The sequence below is a fragment of the Polypterus senegalus genome, chromosome 10 (assembly GCF_016835505.1).
Source record: "Polypterus senegalus isolate Bchr_013 chromosome 10, ASM1683550v1, whole genome shotgun sequence".
NCBI classification, from domain to species: Eukaryota; Metazoa; Chordata; class Cladistia; order Polypteriformes; family Polypteridae; genus Polypterus; species Polypterus senegalus.
In genome coordinates, this window is record NC_053163.1 from 150,821,646 (window position 1) to 150,843,632 (window position 21,987).

At 40.5% G+C, this 21,987-nt stretch overlaps 1 protein-coding gene across 1 annotated transcript in view; it reads right to left on the reverse strand.

Moving 5' to 3' along the window:
• Window positions 1-17,512: 17,512 nt before the first annotated feature.
• The window catches only part of dda1 (DET1 and DDB1 associated 1), a 32,015-nt gene continuing 27,540 nt past the window's right edge, over window positions 17,513-21,987 (reverse strand). The window contains exon 5 of the mRNA XM_039767064.1: window positions 17,513-18,464. Coding sequence (XP_039622998.1) covers window positions 18,360-18,464 — 105 coding nt within the window. The 3' untranslated portion in view covers window positions 17,513-18,359. The remainder of the gene's footprint in view (window positions 18,465-21,987) is intronic.

The following is a 21,987-nucleotide window of genomic DNA, read 5'->3' on the forward strand; positions in this document are numbered from 1 at the left end:
GTTGATTCTGAGGTTCGTCAGCGGTGTGTTTTGCTCCTACTCTGTTCAATGCTTGTATGGACTGAGTGTTGGGCAAGGTCGTGGGGTCCAGCGGCTGTTGGGCATCTGTTGGTAAAGAATGATTCACGGATCTTGACATGGCTGACGATGTTGTGATGTTCGCAGATTCAATGGAGGCTCTGATCGGGGCGCTCGAGAGACTGAGTGAGGAGTCTCAGTGTCTGGGCTTGTGAGTTTCCTGATAAAAACCAGGTTTTTAATGATCTCTTGGGCGCGGCCATCAACATTGTGTCTGTCTGAGGAGAGAGTGTCGACCTCATCGAGACATTTACTGACCTTGGCAGTGACATTCATGACTCTGGTGACTCTTCCTATGAAGTCAGTAGACGGATTGGGAGAGCATGGGGGGTCATGAGGTCACTTTAAAGGGGTGTGTGGCGCTCCCGATATCTGTAAAAGGACGAAGGTCTAAGTCTTCAGAGTCCTGGTGCTTCCTGTCTTACTATATGGTTGCGAGATGTGGATGCTATCCAGTGACCTGAGATGAAGACTGGACTCCTTCATGTGTGTCTCTTTGGAGAATCCTTGAGTCCCGCTGGTTTGACTTTGTGTTGCTCATGGAGTCCCGAATGAGGCACATGACCTGCTTTGTGAGGGAGCGTCCGTTGCAGCACTACGGCCATGTGGCGCGTGTCCTTGAGGGTGTCCCGGCTCGTAAGATGCTCATTGTTGGGGACCCAAGTGGCTGGACCAGGCCAAGGGGTTGCCCACGTAACACCTGGCTGCGACAGACAGAGTGTCATTTCTGGAGGGTGGTACTGGACCGTGTGTCTGCCAGGGGGGTTGCCAACTGGAATCCCGAGTTGTTTTGTCGTGTAGTGGGTGCATTAACACGCTGTACCAGTGCATGCTCCCCAACTTGACTTGATTCAAATGGAAATGTGCAACGTCACTGCACAGGACGATGGCATCTCGATGAATGGTTTGCAGAATGTTGGCGCACAACTCTCTACGGCTCTCCCAGTCTCTGTCAGTGAGTTCCTGCACTACCATCATTTTGTATGGATGGAAATTAAAAGTCCTCATGGCAAAATCCTCCCCAAAGACGTGTTGGAAATGTCTCAGGCCAACGCAAGTTTGTACGCTGAACGTCTCGGAGACTGGAAAATTGATACCCTTACAGCTTGGATGTTTTCAGGCGTTCATTCGTACAGTCCGAGGCCAGCCTGGAGATTTTCTGTTCAATGTTGTACCTGTCTGTCTAAATTTAGCCACCCACTGAAGAATTGTTTTCCGATTTGGGACGTCGCCGTTAGGAGGAACACTGAAGTGCATTGGGAAGGGGATGATGGATTCCTTGTTTTTGAAGAACGCTTCAACAGCGAACGCATGGCGCGCACTGAACGAACGCATGTGGCCGACTGAAAACTACAAAAGGATCGCGGATCAGAGGACCCCCCCACCTCAACCCAATCGACTGCCTCTACCTACCACAATGACCTTGAGGAATGTGGTACTTCATTTTGGCTCGCCCTAAAACTGAATTACGTTTTTCTTAATTTTTCACTTAAGCTGGCACCTAAGTCTTCAATCTGCCTCAAGAATGATTGAAGATGTGAAGAGGTAGGGGAAGTGACGGCAACGGTGGTAGAGATCTGCTGTCGATAGTTGATTTTACAATAAAATAAAACAAAAAGAGTAGTAGAAATCGTCACCCTGAAAGCGGACAGTAGACGTCACGTAGTATATGTGTACTAAATTTCAGGTCAATACGTCAAACGGTTTGTGGGCTACAGGTGATTTAAAATCCTGGACAGACAAACAGACAGCCACGGTAGCGTATTACAGTCCCGATCAAAAGTTTAAGACCACTTGAAAAACGGCAAAAAATCATATTTTGCATGGTTGGATCTTAACAAGGTCCCAAGTAGAGCTTCAACTTGCAACAAGAAGAAATGGGAGTGAGACAAAACATTTTTTGAGCATTCAATTTAATGAAAACAACGATTAAACTGAAACAGGCTGTTTTACCGCTGATCAAAAGTGTAGGACCACACCTCCAAAAAAACCCGTAAACCCCCCCAAAACAGAAATCAAACTTCCAAACATGAACTCAGTACTAAGTAGCTCCACCGTTATTCTTGACCACTTCAAAAATTCGTTGCGGCATGCTTGATGCAAGCGTTTCCATGAGGTGAGTGGGAACATTTCTCCAAGTGGTGAAGACGGCCGCACGAAGGACATCTACTGTCTGGAACTGTTGTCCATTTTTGTAAACGTCAATTGCCATCCATCCCCAAAGGTTCTCAGTTAGATTTAGATCAGGGGAACAAGCAGGATGGGCCAAAAGAGTGATGTTATTCTCCTGGAAGAAATCCCTTGTCCTGCGGACATTGTGTACTGTAGCGTTGTCCTGTTGAAAAACCCAGACGAGGGCCCTCAGTCATGAGGAATGCCCTCTGCAACATCTGGACATAGCCAGCGGCCGTTTGACGCCCCTGCACTTCCTGAAGCTCCATTGTTCCACTGAAGGAAAAAGCACCCCAGACCAGTGGCGCGTAGAAAACATCTCAGGTGGGATCTGCTTGTCATGCCAGTAATGTTGGAAACCATCAGGACCATCAAGGTTACATTTTTTTCTCATCAGAGATTAAAACTTTCTTCCACCTTTGAATGTCCCATGTTTGGTGCTCTCTTGCAAAGTCCAAACGAGCAGTTCTGTGGCGTTCAAGGAGACAAGGTCTTTGAAGACGTTTTTTGTTTTTGAAGCCCTTCAGTCTTAGATGCCGTCTGATGGTTATGGGGCTGCAGTCAGCACCAGTAACGACCTTAATTTGGGTCGAGGATCGTCCAGTGTCTTGACGGACAGCCAATTGGATCCTCCGGCTCAGTGCTGGTGACATTTTTTTGGGTCTTCCACTTGACTTTTGCTGTTCCATAACCCTCAGGATCATTTAAGAAATTCCAAATGACTGTCTTACTGTGTCCCACCTCGGCAGTGATGGCGTGCTGTGAGAGACCCTGCTTATGCAGTTCAACAACCCGACCACGTTCAAAAAGGGAGTTTTTTTGCCTTTGCCATCAGAACGTGTGACTACCTGACAAAAAATGACAATGAATCCACAACTTTGCACAGATTTGGCCTTTTAAAGGCATGTGGTCCTAAAATCTTGATCAGGTGTAAAACAGCCTGTTTCAGTTTAATCGTTATTTTCAATTAATTGAATGCTCAAAAAATGTTGGGTCTCACTCCCATTTCTTCTTGTTGCAAGTTGAAGCTCTACTTGGGACCTTGTTAAGATCCAACCTTGCAAAATAGGATTTTTTGCCATTTTTCAAGTGGTCTTAAACTTTTGATCGGGACTGTATATAAGAAGATATAAACCTTCCGGGCGTATTACACACTTCTGTTACATTAGGCTTCTTTAAGAAAGCAACATTTCAAGAATTAGTTATTAACCTTTATTAGGGGACTGGTGACTTTGTACGCAAGCTTAATAATGCAACGGCGCTGGACAAGTCCTACCAGCCAGAGAAGAGTCGCCAAAAGAACGAGCAGAAGAACAGCAGGAGTGGCTAAAAAAAAAATAAAACACACTTCAGAATTCATCCTGCTACTTCTTTCAGCCGTTAGACGAACACTAAACATCAGTGACCCTCTTCCTTTGGTCGTCACGTGTGTCTGTCAAACTTTCTCCACCATGTTTCACAGATGATGCGGTTGAGACGGTGTGGGCCTGGCTCCTATGCTCCCCTCTTCCAGTTTTGGGAGCCTCTTGCATCCGACACCGTCGACAGTCCTGACCGGGATGAGCTTAACAAATGAGGACACCACATGAAGCAAGGGGTAGGTGCAAAAGTGATCAGTGCTTGTATGAATACAACAAACAGTGTCCAAATACAAAGTGGAGTGCTTCCAAACTCAATAAAGTTCAATAAATAAATAATCCTTAACCCTTAAACCGCCACATACTTGGGGGGTTAATGTACCCCCTGGATGCCAAAATATTTTTTTGATGCACTTTAAATGTCACAATTCACAAAGAAAAAGTGAAATGTTAATGGAACACATTTTTATTCATGCAAATTACTGCAACACTGATTATTTTACACACTGCCGATGAACTGTAAAAAACTACTGGAACAATATGTACAAAGTGCAACTGATGCCATTGATGAAATTCAGTAAATCACCGAGCAAACTGCGCTTGACCTGGCAGCACGCAAACACACAGAGGCCAACGCTGACGCTGGCAGGCTCGTCTAGTGCAGCGACTGAATCCCAGGGACAGTAATGCTGCAGTACAGCAGGGGGCACCAGAGGTCCCGAGCTGACTTCTCAACCTTTGTATGGTGCGGACTGATTAGCGCCAGGCCTGCTGGCAAATTGCACTTTACCACCTTGTGGTAAACCCTCTGTCTTTACTTTCATGATGTCTTCTCGTGATCTCCAAGAGAGTGGTCTTGGTTTGGCTAAATGTTGTGAAAGGGGTTCTTCTTCACCAAGGACAGAATTCTGCAGTCATCCAGCACAATTGTCCACAGACCTTCTGGAGTTGCTGAGCTCACAAGTGTGTTCCTTCTCTTTAAGAATGTTACCAAATGGTTGATTTGCCCACTTCTGATATTTCCATTACCTCTCTGATGGGTTTGTTTCGTCTTCTCGGCCTAACGATGGCCAGTTTTTACTTGCATGAACAGCTCTTTGGACCTCATATTGAGAGTTCACAGTGACAGCCTCCAAACGCAAACACACAGAGGCCAACGCTGACGCTGGCAGGCTCGTCTAGTGCAGCGACTGAATCCCAGGGACAGTGATGCTGCAGTACAGCAGGGGGTGCCAGTGGTCCCGAGCTGGCTGCTCAACCTTTGTATGGTGCGGACTGATCAGCTCCAGCCTGCTGGCAAATTGCACTGGAAACCGGCTATAGCCAGTTGCGGCGTTCAATGAATGTACATCATCGAATATACTCGGCTCTGGCATGCTGGGAAATTGCATTGGGAACGGACTATAGCCAGTTCCGGCGGTTTAAGGATATAGAAAAAATGGGTGAAAAGTGGAGATTAAAACAAATAAATGAATCCAATCCAATCTGCTATCCAAGTCCTTCTGTGATGATATAACGGATTCCAAATTATGTGCTAATCCACCTATCTTGGTATCATACTGGGGTTGGTAGTACATACCTCAGATGAGCCCGGACTGTGACACTGAATCAAATCTATTCAATTCAATACCATATAAAAAGGCAAGAGATTATTTAAATTTCGAAATAGAAAAAAATAGAAAAATACAGATCAACATACATTTACCCATCAACCACAACACAGTTGTTGTCCTTGATTAAGAAAATCGTCCAACTGCCGGTTTGGAAAGTGTGCATTGAAAGATGATGCCAAATTGTTCGATGCTGTATTCCTCTGAAGAGCTGAAGAGGCAGCAAAGCAAATTAAAATTGGGCACACACAATATAATTATACACATTATGCAACTTAGTGAAATGCTTAGTTACAGGAACTCAGGAAAAAGATAAATATATAAAAAAAAAAAAAAACCCAACCACAAATGAATTGTTCGCTCTACAAATCTGATAGAGATCTCTCACAATGTGTGCGTTACTGAGTTTGTGATTGATGAGAGATTCTTTATGAAAACCGTCCCACCTCTGACCAGGAGTTTTTATAGGTTTTGGTAACTGATTGATTAATTCAGCAATCAGTAAAAGCAGGGTGCATAATGAACGACGCATAGCAAGTCTTCTATTAATGTATTGTCCACACAATAAGGAAAAGACTTGCAGAGAGACGATTATGCTTCAGATACAATTCTACTGACGTGTAACTCTTGATGTCATTCCTATTTATAAGGTTTCAATAGACTTTTGAACCTTTTTATGTGCTCAAAGTGAATAATGTTTAGAATAATGACAGCAACGCTCATTTCGATCCGATTTAGATTAACGGCTGCCATTTTTTCATTAAGTTTAAATGAAGATATGTCTCTTTAAATCAATGGTAGGCAGCGTTGATCCTGGAGGGCCACAGTGACTGCAGGGTTTTTGTTCCAAACCAGCTTCTTAATGAGAAGTCCATTATTGCTCAAGTGACATTTTGATGCTTCACATTAGTGGTCTCGCTTATTAACGTTCCCCACCCTTGGCTGCTTATATGTCAATCTTAATCTGCTGCAGTTGCTGTTTAAATGGTTCCCTGTGCAATGAGATGCAAATGACAAAATAAGCCATCAGTTCTCCATCTGACTCGCTTCCATTTACATCTGTGTGGCTTCATCATGCACGATTTGGTTTAATCATAATAAAAAAAAAAAAAGTGACAAGACTGAAAATGATCTGTTTTAGGCTTCAGATCATTTGGATGATATCCTTGGAAAGGAAAAAATCTACGATATAAGAACCTAACATTGCAGACTAACAATCCATCACATTAAATAATCTCTGCAACAGACTGAACAAGTGTCCTGGATAAAAGCTTCTTGGGCACAGTCATCAGCAGTTTGTCTGTCTGCAGACAGAGTGTCGACCTCGTCGAAAGGTTTACTTACCTCAGCAGTGACATTCATGGCTCTGGTGACTCTTCCTATGAAGTCAGTAGAAGGATTGGGAGAACATGGGAAAGGAGTGTGTGCTGTCCCTGATATCATTGCAAAAGGATGAAGGTCCAAGTCTTTATAGAGTCCCGGTGCCTCATGTATAAATGGTGCGTATGCATAAAAATGTTGCATATGCCCGCTTCCACACTCACCTTGCGATATATAAACACAAAACTGGCGTAAAGCCCTGCACATTTTCACCCCGGCTCTATCCCGTGCGTACACAAGTTCTCTGCTTGGTTTTGCAAACTACCGGCACCCAGTGTCAAAGCAGTGCTTTTGTTCCTGTGTCGTTTCCCTTTATATTTTTAGATTCACATTCCTGATGCAGCTTTATTAAATACACTGAAATTAACTGCATACCATTTATTAGTTTAAGACATCTGATTGTAATTAACCCGTAACCATATAATGGTGCACAGAATGACCAAACTATTCCAAATAGTATAGCCACTTTAGCGTTGTCACTCTCAGTGCACCTCTCAGAGTATTTAACCCACTGTAGCAGAATGTGGAATCACAGCTCTACAGCAGCTGATTAGAAAAAGGATTATCGGTATACAGCATCAACCACACGCTGCCTCAGCAATGTGCACTGTCCATTGAACTACTCTCATACAACATGTGCACTGTCTATTTGAACTTCTCTCATACAACAAACACTTCAGACCCTTTCCTGTATGGACTTCACAGTGTAGAAACAGTTTCATCCCAAGAACTCTAAACGCACTCAATCAGTCAATCAAACGCTCCGAGTAGAACTGTTTGTACAATCACCTCACTGCAAACTTCCACTACAGTTATAAATATCGAACAACAGGAGGACTTTATAAAGCACATATTTGCAGATGAGAATGTCTGGCTTCTAAGTTGATTTAGATTTCCAAGCACTATCTTCTTGGAGCTCTTGATATCATTTTAAGGATGAAATGCAGTAAAGTATGTTTATTAAATTATACAGATACATTAACTTCATTTAAATAATGTATATTGTTATTAATTAAACATGTGAGGAAACAGTGGCGCAGCAGTAGTGACGAGCTGGCTGTTCCTGCCTCGTGCTGTATGCTTGCTGGGGCTGACGCGACCCTGGATGGATAGAATAATTAAACATGTACTACGAAGACATTTCAATGTTCCGTAAAAGTTTTGAAGAATCAGAATTCTAAGCTTACAGATGGCTTGACATCAATTACAGAGCTAATTGTGTGGCAATTGGTTACTTGGAGAAAGAAAAGGAAGGACAGAAATTGGGGGTTAGGTCGTTTGAAAGAGACAGTACTTAACATTTTTAAGCACAAAAATAGTCAATTATACCATAGAATGCACAGTGTAATAGTAAACTGAAGTAAAACTAATGTAAAAACATTGAATAACACTGAGACAAACACCCCGGCCGGCCCCCTGCTCAGTTGCATGCGAGCCTGCGCTCTCTCTCTCTCTCTCTCTCTCTCCTGCACTGGCTTTCTTTATTTAGTTATTTATTAAAACTGTCCTTTTTGATGGGATCTGTGGATCCGCTATTCCACAGGAGGAAGCTGGGTTGAGACAGTTACAGTTTTGACAGAGAGTCTCTCTGTGTGATGCACTGCGAACAATGTACAGTACAGGGAGAGACTGAACATGTGTGGAAATCATCGGCACGCCCAAACCGAAAGGGAAACTGGCTTGTTCGTATACCGAGTGTGTGGTCGTGAACAGATGCAAAAGTTTGGCGAACTGTTACGTCGTAACCCGATTTGTACATGTTCCAAGAAGTTCGTGAACGTTCCAATGTACATGGAAGAACACACAGAATATGAAGCATTTAACGTGCTACTTTAGTTACGATAAGATTTGAGAAACTAGTAAAAAATTATTTTACGATGAAGTTTACGACGTTCTACTTTAATGATTGTATCCAGCAGGGGGCACTAGCTCCATTGTTGGAATAAGTTCTTTTTTAAATTGCAGCGTGTTACATAACCGGAAACTATATAGATAGAATATAAAAAAGCGATACCCCTCCCTTACTGATACTGTGATAAGAAATCACATAGGAGAAATAACTTAGCTTCCTTTAAGGATGGTTTATGCTGCATAACAGACGAAGGAAGCCATGAGTCTGCCATTTTCGTTGCTGCATTGGATGGATTTTCTGGATCGGATGACGTTATCTCCCATCCGTCTGTCGGCTTCAGAGGTGTGCTGGGCAATGTTCCAAGGCTTTATACCCTTTCTTCATGTACAGGCCCCTACTTAGGTGAATAATACAATTCCAAACAAGGCAAAGAGGTTACCATTTCATGCGGATTCTGACAGACGAAAAAAAGTGCACGTTTCCCCAGCTGTCTTTACCCATCTTGTCTTATGCTTTGCCTAGCAGTTCTAAATGATGAGCCCCTGTGCTAAATCAGTGCCCACTGTGCATGTGAGCAGAAATAAAAGTAGATTTATAAAATATTTTTATACAGAGGACAGTGACATATTAAACTTGTTACAATAACAAAATAAACTAAGAGAATTAAAGTGGACATATCGAGATTAAAGTTGACATTTGGACATTTTGCTCCACTGTGTCCCAGTTCTTTTTATTGTCTCTGTACCCTAATAAGCTTCCATGACACTGAGACGGTGGGCTACGACTCGCCTTTTTACTGCAACTTAGATATCCGACCACTTCTTATTTCGGGCACTGTGCGACTTTCTGAACTTTTGAGTTTCTCTGCCACTCGATCGACTTCCTTTTGTTGTTTATACAGTGGGTACGGAAAGTATTCAGACCCCCTTAAATTTTTCACTCTTTGTTATATTGCAGCCATTTGCTAAAATCATTTAAATTATTTTTTTTCCTCATTAATGTACACACAGCACCCCATATTGACAGACAAAAAAAAAATTTTTGAAACTGTTGCAGATTTATTAAAAAAGAAAAACTGAAATATCACATGGTCCTAAGTATTCAGACCCTTTGCTCAGTATTTAGTAGAAGCCCCCTTTTGAGCTAATACAGCCATGAGTCGTCTTGGGAAAGATGCAACAAGTTTTTCACACCTGGATTTGGAGATCCTCTGCCATTCCTCCTTGCAGATCCTCTCCAGTTCTGTCAGGTTGGATGGTAAACGTTGGTGGACAGCCATTTTAGGTCTCTCCAGAGATGCTCAATTGGGTTTAAGTCAGGGCTCTGGCTGGGCCATTCAAGAACAGTCACAGAGTTGTTGTGAAGCCACTCCTTCGTTATTTTAGCTGCGTGCTTAGGGTCATTGTCTTGTTGGAAGGTAAACCTTCGGCCCAGTCTGAGGTCCTTAGCACTCTGGAGAAGGTTTTTGTCCAGGATATCCCTGTACTTGGCCGCATTCATCTTTCCCTCGATTGCAACCTGTCGTCCTGTCCCTGCAGCTGAAAATCACCCCCACAGCATGATGCTGCCACCGCCATGCTTCACTTTGGGGACTGTATTGAACAAGTGATGAGCAGTGCCTGGTTGTCTCCACACATACTGCTTAGAATTAAGGCCAAAAAGTTCTATCTTGGTCTCATCAGACCAGAGAATCTTATTTCTCACCATCTCAGAGTCCTTCAGGTGTCTTTTAGCAAACTCCATGCGGGTTGTCATGCGTCTTGCCTCTCCTCAGTGTGTGGAGGAAAAAAAAAAAACTGGGCTTCTCCCGAACGCCTTAACTCACCAGAAAATACAAAGAGACAAAGAGACACAAAAAAAAAAAAAAAAAAAAAAGACAGGGATACGTTGTATATTCCTAGATGATATATTTTCTATTGCAAAAGGAAAAAAAAAAAAAACAACAAAGCCTATGTTGACCTCTTCTCAAAGGCACGGCTAATCAATACATGATAAAAATTTACAATATTACAAATGTGCACTGCATACGTGTGTTGACAGATTTTATTTCAAATGCATGTATAGTTTCTCGTTAAGATCTATGATGTTGAACTAGGACCAATAGAAACATTTGAAAACACACACACATACATATACACACGCGTGGATAGAACTGATGAAACAGTTCCTTACATCTCTAGTGCATGTAGCAGTCCACAAAATGGGCCTCACCCCAGAATTTGTCACCAGACACCTCAACACTGTCCAGCTGTGGCTAACAGGAGCGTGGAAGGTGGGGAGTCTAAGGGGGACCCTGGGAGTGCTTTTTGAGATTCAATATAGGATGATGAGGTGAGGGATAAGCCTGCATAAGTGGGTTTAAACATTGGCTTACAAATGTATAAACAAAATAACTTTGGTTGGCAAGGCAAGTTTAAAGATACCACACCAGCATTCTGAAGAACACATTTGTAAGAATCGCTCGAGTTTCACAGAGAAGCATGCAAGGTACCTATGAAGGTACTAGACTACAACTAAATTGTGAGCACTCACGCTAGAGTTAACAAAGCAGATAAAAATGCCTTCATTGCTTTACCGGATGCCATGAGGTCAGGAAACCATTTCTGTTCAACACATAGGGGCGCTGGACATCACAGCTCCTACCGATTATTTTCCTCAGAGTAGAATGTGCTTTTCATGGAGGCAGATGGCACATTGGACTCTCTTCCCAATTTATTTACTTATCTTTTTCCACGATATAAACTAGAGCATTAACAACTGTGTCACAACAGGATTGGTATGATAGAACCCTGATGACCTGGCACAATGCAAACATTTTAAAATTACCTCACATGATGATTAAAGAAAACTGGCTGGCAATAAACGGGTACTGGAGAATCAAAAATATATTTTGGGAATTTGTCACATATCAAGTCTGCTGTGACAGTATAAAATTTTTGGACAAAATTTATCAAGCGTCTCGGAGTATCTCCTGTGAACTGTACTAAAAGCCTCACTTGTCTTACCTCAGAGTAGGGCATGAGAAGTAGTTACGAATCGACTTCCTGCAAAGAGTTGGAGGCCACGTTTGAGAAGGACGGCAACCCTTGCTACAATTTTGACGTTTTGTAGTTTCCCCGATATCAGCGCTAATGCTTCACTCTAATAATATTCTAAGTAGTAGGAGAAAAAAGAAGAATCTGTGAGGTCAGGATGCCATCAAGTTGGGCATGGTAGGAAATTGTGCCAAGCTGCACGAAAATGTCGCCACTTGATCGCAGCAACTTCAAGAGTAATGCAGTTAATGAGTACCGAGATGGAAAGACCAAGACAAACACACACCCCGAATGAGAGTTAAGCCGGCTGTACTTTCAATAGAATAGCCTTCCCGCAGTTACGACACATGGGAAACACCTCGTAAAGTCACAGTTATACTGAAACTAGCCACATTCCCTTCTTTAGTGTTCACAATTCGCATGCTGTCTCCATCTCTGTGAAGATCTATTTATCCAACATGTTAGGAGTCTCCATCTGCCTTCTGGGACCTTTCCTGGCTTGTAAAATATAATGCAAATGTTCTAGATGCTCGTGGAATGCAGAGCTCAGTGTACCTGTGTGGCTTATGGCTTTCAATCACCTATGTAGTCCCACCTATTTTCAGGGTTAATATGCTAGCTACTACAGTACAGACTGCATCTGGGACCCCCCCGTGTGATGATGATGTGATATCACTTGCGATTCACATATGCCTGCTCATCCACACTTGGGGCAACATTCTTTATGCGAGGGCCAATTTTCATGAATGCAGCTTGCTTTAATATTAACTCATGTGGAGTGGTGGGGAAATTAATGATTCTGCAAATTACCTCGTGCTGTAAGGCCGCTCAAAACTTTAAAAATGGTTGGTTGCGACATACAAAAATCATTGGCTGCATTTTCCCTGTGGCCAAAAACATACCATTACCAACACTTTCATCTTGGCTGACAACACATGGCTCCTCTGTGAAGATGGATCGGTCATGTGATGTACAAGATTTGTTATGTACTGTGTATTAGTCCATCAATATATTGTTACAGACTCGCTGTAGTCGAGAGTTTCCAAAATATTGCACCTATTCTGGAATGTGTGTGCTGATGTCTGCCTGAATGCCATCTTCAGGCAGCTCCTAGCTAGTTAGCACTGCTCACGATCTCTCCCAAGTCCCGGTGAAGTTAGGGGTGGTTTCTTAAATAAGGAAAATCGATAAAATGCTTTAACTCACACTCCTAATAGTAGGGCCACATTAGCATCACTCTTCAGATTTTTTATTTTTTTTGCGAGGACCATATTGCTTCTCTGAGACGCTTGATAAATACTGCACTGGTCTCATTCCTAAATTTACTAATAAGCTATAACAAAATTCTCTATCCTACCATGCTAGGGTCACTGTTCAAGATAATTTATGCAAACAAAATATACACCAAGAGCATGGTGAATCAGAACAAACTAAACACTTATTTACATATACGATGGATATAAAAAGTCTACTGTACACTCCTGCCAAATTCAAATTGTGTAATAAAATAATGAAATCAAGATAAATCCGGTCAGAACGTATTCTACCTTTATTGCAAAATTGCAATCTATACAAAATTAGTGAAAGTGAAAACAAATCAGAAACTGTTTCGTGAAAAAAGGAAAAAAAAAATCCTCCAAAACCCTGGCGTCATTAGTTAGCAGACACTTTAATAATCAAGAATGTGGCTGCGTTCAGAATCAACCAATCACAATAAGCCTCATCTCAAACAGTAGCTAGTATACACCTGACATCAATTAAAATGGATCTGATTGAGCTCAGATAAAGTTTAGCTGCTCCTGTAGGATTATTCCGATATCCTCTTGGTTGCAACATACTTCTAAAGCCATGGTCTGCAAAGAGCTTTTAAAACATGAATGGGACCTCATCATTGAAAAGGTATCAATCAGGGTAGGGATACAAAACAAAGTATCCAAAGCATTAAACAATTAAACATTACATGAAGCACAGTGAAGACAGCCATCAACAAGTGGCGAAAATATGGCACAACAGTGACTGTACCAAGATCAGGATGTGACTCCAAGGCAGGGAGAAAACTTGTCAGGGGGGCCACCAAGATGCCTACAGCAACATAAAAGGAGCTGCTGGATTTCCTGGCAAGTACTGGTTGTTACCTACACGTGACAACAATCAGTCGTATTGTGGGGTAGGGTAGCAAGACGAAAGCCTTTTCTCACAAAGAAAACATCCAAGTTTGGCTAAACCTTGGCAAAAATGTATACCCAGTCTCCCACAGCCACGTGGAAAAATGTATTATGGTCTGATGAGACCAAGGTTGAACTATTTGGCCATAGTGCCAAAATTTATGCGTGGCGCAACAATAACAGCACATCATCAAAAGAACACCATAGCCACAGTGAAGTCTGGTTGAGGCAGCTCAATGCTGCTTTGGGTTTTTTTTCCCTTCTGCTGGAACTGGGGCTTCAAGGTGGATGGACTCATGAAGAGCCTCCAAGTATCAGTCTCTATTGGCACAAAACCTTCAAGCATCTTCTAGGAAGCTGAAGATGAACATCACCTTTCAGCATGACAATAACCCAAAGGATACATTAAAATCAACAAAGTAATGGATTGATCAAGAGATGATAGATGTTCTGGAATGGCCAGGCAGAGCCCAGACCTGTGGGGTGACCTGAAGAGAGGAGACACCCTCATAATTTGACAGATCTGGATTTTTTTTTTTGGAAGGAGGAGTGGGGAGATAAATATATATATTAAAATGTACCAAGCAGTTATATGGGAATATTTTTTTTCCTTTTTAACAATATTTTCATCTTTTTGCTGGGTGTTCTAGTTGTTTAATTGATTCTAATTAGTGGATCTCGCACTAAAGTAGTTGCATTATCAGCATTTGATTATTCAGTGTTTGCCTGGCTGTCTGCTCTGCTGGTTGTCATTAAGAGACAATGAAGGGAGCAAACTGCACAGGGAAAGGGCAAAATATAATAAAATCAACAAAAGAAGGGTGTGCACACTACCACCACCACCACCAGGTTTTTGTTTTCTTTTTTTCACTAAACAGATTTATTTTCTACTTGTTTGTGTAGACTGCTATTTTGCAATCAAGGAGGAATAAGTTCCGACAGGATTTCTCTTGGTTTCATTTATTAAAAATCACACAAATCCTGCAATTTTGGCAGGGGTGTGTGGAGTTTTTTTTTTTTAACATCCACAATAACTTATTTTAAATTATTATTTACCCAAAAGGTTACAAGAAACACACAGGTAGGAGTATTTGTAAAATACAACAACACTTTTTTTCAGTGGACTTTGGGCAAATAACCATTTTGATCATTTTTCTTTCTCCCCGCTGAATGCCAACAATACATGTGATGAGGGAAAAGAATGGACTAATGAAAAAACAAATCAGGTGTAAAAAGGTTAAATTTTACCATTTAAAAAACTTCCTTGCAGCCAGCTAGCGATGCAAAGTTCCAACAAACGGTCCATGCGTCTACGCTGAACCTGCTCTCAGCATCAAAGCTTTAGGAAAGTCACAGAAGCTCAGGCATTCATTTATTCATTGGTCCCACCATCCTCTCTGCAGTCAGCATGTGCTTTGAAACAAACACAAAAACAGTCATAACAGAGAAAGGCACTGCAACACAGTTAGAGGCAGAGTTTTTGTCCTTTTAATGGAGACCCAGTGATGCTGTGGGCTAGGATGGGAGGAAGAGACTGATAAATTTAGGCCACCTTATTACTCCTCTGACTCCTTTACACAGTAATGCAGCAGCAGCAGTTTGTGCTCATTCCAGGTATTTTATTTTTGGGCTAGCCAAGAAAAATAAAGGTGTAATAAAAATGCACACTAAACCTGAAAAATGAACAATAGAGTGTGATCAACATGATCTAAAGGTGCCATGACTGTTACATTTTTATAAGACTGTGGTGCTGAAACTCATAACTTCCTTGGCGTTAACCCCCGAGTGGGGCTCAGAATTTTATGTAAATATGGTTAACCCCAAATGCCTCTTGTGTTGTTATAAACCAATGCAGAACACTAAGCCCAAACAACCCTTGAGGCAGAATTCTGCTGCCATCTAGTTGAATAGCATTATGCTGCAAAACAAATCATGAATACTTTTATACATTTTGCCACACAAAGGTTAACTCATCAATATTCATGAGTGGGGTGGAACCTTCAACCAACACACAATGGCTTGTAAATGAGAAGCTGTAAAGCCAGTTTTAGAACAAACCAATACTACCATTAGTTGAGTATCAAGTGATAATGTGAATTATTCATCAGATGTTGATGTTCTGTACAAACGGACTGCTGTGATACGCATAGCGAGTTCGGTCGCATGAAGCTTCACCGCTGTGCAAGTTGGTGTGTGGCAAACTGGTTGCAATCAAGTTCATGCACAAGAAAGATGTTAGCCCCCTATGCACCATTCACAATGAAGCAACTGTCAATGTCTGTGTTAGTGGAAAATGTGAAGTCACTAAGTCTTGTGCTGTAGAGGCCTACAATAACCCAACTGACGGCGTCCATTGTATAGTTCAGGCACTGACATTCTATAGTCTCATGCGCAAGCAAAAAAAACAGATGAGAAAAGTGCACAGATAAACACACTTCGACAATCCTGATGTGTAGGTGTCTGTCTTAAAACAGGTCACACAAAGTGCATGTACTAAATCTGTATCAGTACAGTAGTAGACACTCAAAATAGCTTCTCTACTGTATTTATGTTGGACATTTCGGTATTTATATCCTTCTGTGACAAGCAGTAACAGTTCTTTCTTGTTAAAAAAAAACAAACAAAAAAAAAAATAGTTTTTCCAGGGGTGAACAGAATGCTAACAAGGCTACAAGAGTAGAACCTCGAACAAGGCAAAAACAATATATTAAAGGGGAAAAAAAAAAAGTTATTTATAATATTTATAGTTTTATTTTAATGAAAAGCAGCTGGTAGATCCTGTTTGGTTACTAATGAACATCCTAGTTTTCTTTAAGGCCGGCCTGCATACACTTCCATGCAGATTCCAAAAACAAAATAAAAAATGCACTTTTTATTACCTATTTGAATCCTCATGGGATAGTTTTATACTAAAATATCAACAAGAAAAATACGTTCAAGCAATAGAAATGAAAGCATGCCATGACTAAAGAACAAATCTTTTCAATTTACATAATTGACCTATATTCTAGTCAAATGTGCATACTTTTCAATTGATTTGATTCAATGAAACTATCTTGGAGATATTATGGGAAAGCTCTCACCCCAAACCATTAGCCAGTTACGCCTGCATCGTGTCTCTAGCATCACACTATCAAAGCAAACTGGTTCAATATGACGAAATTAAATTGATATATGAAACTAAGAATGTGAGCTACTTAAAAAAGAAACAAGGAAAATAGAACATGAGCGGAACAAAATACACTGAAGAGAAAACAACATTATAAATAAAACTCAATACTTAAGTACAAATTGATATTTTGGGGAATTGTATGACTGGATAAAACCTGAAGTAAAATATGCGTACCCAAGATATGCAACACACACAAGATATGATTGACTGGCAAAACACGAGTAATTCCCTCAGATCAGCCTTCAACTCACAAAACGAAAGCATGAAGACTAGAAAAGTCACAAGTGTACAAGATGAATCTGAAGTGGCTTTGAAGGACAAAGCTTCACTTAAAATGGCACTGTCACACTGCAGCAGCCGCCAAGTGATGGCCTGCTATCTGAGCAGTTCTTGAGGTTGTAAATTATTGGCTTGCTTCTGCAAAATAGGACAAAAAAGCAAAACCTTTAAAATACCCTTTGCCCTTAATTTTTTAAATACTATGATCCTCTACTCAAGTTGAGTGGCACTTCTTTTATCCAGAAAGGAGGTGGAGGGGGAAAAAAAAGCAAAAGCCCTACTCCTACCTATATGTGTAGGTTTGGATTATGCAAACCAGAATTGAATGTTACTAAATTTTGCTGAACAAAAATAAAGCTCATTAGCACCACTAATTAGAAGCAGCTGATGTTACGATATTTTTGACTTGGGTACGTGAAGTGACATCAAATCAGAGCAAGTAGAGAAGCATCCAGCTGTAGTACAGAGTGTACTGCAAACTACTTTATAATTAAGATATACTGAAGTAATTACAAACTCTTTTCTAGCATGAGTGATGGATTTACCCGACTAGTTTATTCTATAATTGATTCTGAAAATGAAGTGTTTATTCACCATATTCAATGCAATAAAACTGTATCGTTATCTCTGTCATTTAAAGATGAGTGGACAGGAGATTAGAAACAATAGCATTAACAATTTACATGTTATGTGTTGGGTGGGGTAAAGCTTATTTACTTACAGATCCAAAAAAACCTAAATAAGCACTTCAACCATAAACTTTTTTTTCCTGCTTTTTCCTGTTGAAATATTATGAAATGAAGAATAACCTAAACAAGCGTAACGTGTTCTCTGATTAAATTTGTCATAAAATTATCCCAAAAATGATAATTGGAGGGGGTGCAATCGGAAAGCCCCATACACTTGCAGCAAAAATTTATACATACATATAAATAATATTTTCAGATTATTTATATGCGCTTTCTGATAATTAGTAGCACACTGCTGCTGTCACACGCAAAAACCTGACATTTTGGGCCATCATGCAATGTAGAAAAGCTCCCAAGCATTCTCCTCTTGTTATAAGAGTCCAACACAGTTGAAGGGTCTTGCAGAAGAAGAGAAAACAAGTGATTCTGACCACCTTTTTGTCCAGAGGCAGACAAATAACGGAAGCGCTCGAAAACAGCTACACCATGAAGGGAAAAAAATAAAAAATAATAATAATAATCCTGGTCATCTATGCCATTCATCTGCATGGCACATAGTTCTGTGGTTCTTAAGTATCCTCATTCATGTCTTGGCTGTCTGTCCTGGCAATCTTCCTGGGGGGTGCTGGACTTTCTCCTTGGGCTTGATCTTGCTCTCGTTTCTTAGCTGCATTCTGTCAGGATTGAAATTAGATTAGATTAGTCAAACTTTGCTAATCCCATAGGTAAATTCAAATAAATGTGATAGGAAAGAGAAATTAATTCACTTTTAAAATACATACAATTTCAGCTGAGCGCCTTTACAAAAAATGATTGGCAGAAGAAGAAAAAAAAAATAGAAAAATACAGTCATATGAAAAAGTTTGGGAAACCCTCTCAGCCTGCATAATAATTGACTCTACTTTCAAGAAAAAGATAACAGTGGTATGTCTTTCATTTCCTAGGAACATCTGAGTACTGGGGTGTTTTCTGAACAAAGATTTTTTATTGAAGCAGTATTTAGTTGTATGAAATTAAATCAAATGAGAAAAACTGACTGTGCAAAAATGTGGGTCCCCTTATTTTGCTGATTTGAATGCCTGTCACTGCTCAATGCTGATTACTTGTAACACCAAATTGGTTGGATGAGCTTGTTAAGCCTTGAACTTCATAGACAGGTGTGTCCAATCATGAGTGGTAAAAGGTATTTAAGGAGGTCAATTGCAAGTTGTGCTTCCCTTTGACTCTCCTCTGAAGAGTGACAGACAGCATGGGATCCTCAAAGCAACTCTCAAAAGACCTGAAAACAAAGATTGTTGAGTCTCCTGGTTTAGAGGAAGGCTACAAAAAGTGATCTCAGAGGTTTAAACTGTCAGTTTCAACAGTAAGGAATGTAATCAGGAAATGGAAGGCCACAGGCACAGTTGCTGTTAAACCAACTCGGCAGGTCTGGCAGGCCAAGAAAAATACAGGAGCAGCATATGCGCAGGATTATGAGAATGGTTACAGACAACCCACAGATCACCTCCAAAGACCTGCAAGAACATCTTGCTGCAGATGGTGTATCTGTACATCGTTCTACAATTCAGCACAATTTGCACAAAGAACATCTGTATGGTAGGGTGATGAGAAAGAAGCCCTTTCTGCACTCACGCCACAAACAGAGTCGCTTGTTGTATACAAATGCTTATTTAGACAAGCCAGATTCATTTTGGAACAAAGTGCTTTGGACTGATGAGACAAAAATTGAGTTATTTGGTCATAACAAAAAGCCCTTTGCATGGTGGAAGAACATCATCTCATTCCAAAAAAAACAACAGCTACCTACTGTCAAATATGGCGGAGGTTACATCATACTGTGGGTCTGTGTTGCTAGTTCAGGGACTGGAGCCCTTGTTAAAGTTGAAGGTCAGATGAATTCAACCCAATATCAACAAATTCTTCAGGATAATGTTTAAGTATCAGTCACAAAGTTGAAGATACGCAGGGGTTGGGTATTCCAACATAACAAAAACAGAGTTCGAAATCTACAAAGGCATTCATGCAGAGGGAGAAGTACAATGTTCTGGAATGGCCGTCACAGTCCCCTGACTTGAATATCATCAAAAATCTATGGGATGATTTGAAGCAGGCTGTCCATGCTCACCAGCCATCAAATTGAACTGAACTGGAGAGATTTTGTATGGAAGAATGGTCAGAAATACCTCCATCCAGAATCCAGACACTCTATAAAGGCTATAGGAGGACAGCGTCTAGAGGCTCAAAGGAGCAAAAGGAGGCTCAACTAAGTATTGATGTCATATCTCTGTTGGGGTGCCCAAATTTATGCACCCGTCTAATTTTGTTATAATGCATATTTTCTGTTAATCCAATAAACGTAATGTCACTGCTGAAATACTACTGTTTCCATAAGGCATGTCATATATTAAAAGGAAGTTGCTACTTTGAAAGCTCAGCCAATGATAAACAAAAATCCAAAGAATTAAGAGGGGTTACCAAACTTTTTCTATATGACTGTATATTTAAGAGATCTGCATTGAAAGATTCAGGCCTGCAAAACCGAAGGGGCTTCTAACTAAAAAAGAGCCACCATTGAGGTGAATTGATTTGCCTATTCTGGCTTTTCAAACTTAAAGAATCTATCAACCTTGCATATTTATTAACTTGTGATACAAAATTTAGAAGCACTAATCCATTTTCAAAGAATCATCAAATCAAACAAGGACTGTAAAGCATGTCCTACAGCAGAAATAAGACGCTCAAAGATGCACAGGATTTGAAAACTTTTTGCTCTAAAGCACATACAGCCATTGTGGAAATAAAGCACTGAAAACCAATTTTAACTGCTAAATTATCTTAAGGCTAAATCGCATTAGGCGACATTTCTAGCAATTTTCAGTCTTGAACTTTATTTACATAACCTTGGCTAAATGAAATGATCGTTTAATGTGACATCACCCAACCAATGAGGATAACTAGGCTACTGTTGGTTGGGATAAAATCAAACCTGTTTGATTTTATTAGTTGGAAGGACAGGCTGTGAAAGCAGGAGAGATGACAACTAAAACTGAAACTATGAATGCCCATCAGGAAGTACAATGCATAGAATGTAGGGAAAGGGAATAAGAAACACTTGCATTATAAACCTCACAAATAGAAGTGAAGATTATCTGTAGTTATCTGCAGTGTTGGCTCTGTAAGGCATCACAGGTCTGAAGACCTCATAAAACAGCAGGGAAGCTTGTTTGTCTGATGTCTTATATTTTACATCTCGTAACATAATGGAAAAAAAAGAAATAAAGGGCAGAAATTACTGCTGAACTTGCTACAGCTGGTAACCCTGTGTACAGGGCCAGCTCCATTAGACAGCATGCTGTTACTGGCTGTCAGAAAAGGGGGCAAGCACGACTGTGTGGGAAGACTGCAGCTCTGACAGTAAAAGTGACATGGGCTGTAATTTTCAGCTGTCTAAATTTGACATGGTGCAGAGATGAGATCAGCGACTGCAATCAGCAAATCTGACATATCCAACACAAAAAAAGTTGTGTAATATGACATTTGCTTTAAAGATTTTCATCTTCTCATACTACACAGAATGTCACACTTGCATACGAATCTATAGATACCAATGGTGTCAGAAATTGTGGAGTGTAAAGATGAATAAAAAAGGGTTGATTTTAGGGTTTGGTTGGAGGTTAAACTTTTGGTGAATTACCATAATCTCACACTGGGAGATTATGATTATTGAAAAAGAAAAAAAAAAAATCCCATGGTCCAGCTATGTTGGTAACCATTCCAGGTGACTTGAACTTTTTAATTATTGACCTAACTATAGGCAAGTAGCTTTTTTTTTTTAAAAAAAAACAGCTATTTCATGAAGATCAACACATTTTTTCCCCAACTGTATGTCCTTATTTTTTGTATGGTGAAAAACGAATAAAGGGATTTGGCGTCTGTCCCACCTCATATTTGTACCCAGGTAACACAGGAAATTATGGCTTAATGCTTGAAACTTCCAACACACTTGGGTCAAACTTGCAAAAAAAAAATAATAATAAATTAAGAATTTATTATTCTTCACACTAAATTTACTTCAGTTAAAGGTTGGATTTCTCTAATTTTTTGAGTGTGAGATTTAGGTAATTCTCCCAAAGAAGATTTTTGTATAATCTTGTATGTTCCTCTTTTACAGGAGTGCCAATAATGATGCAGGGGACT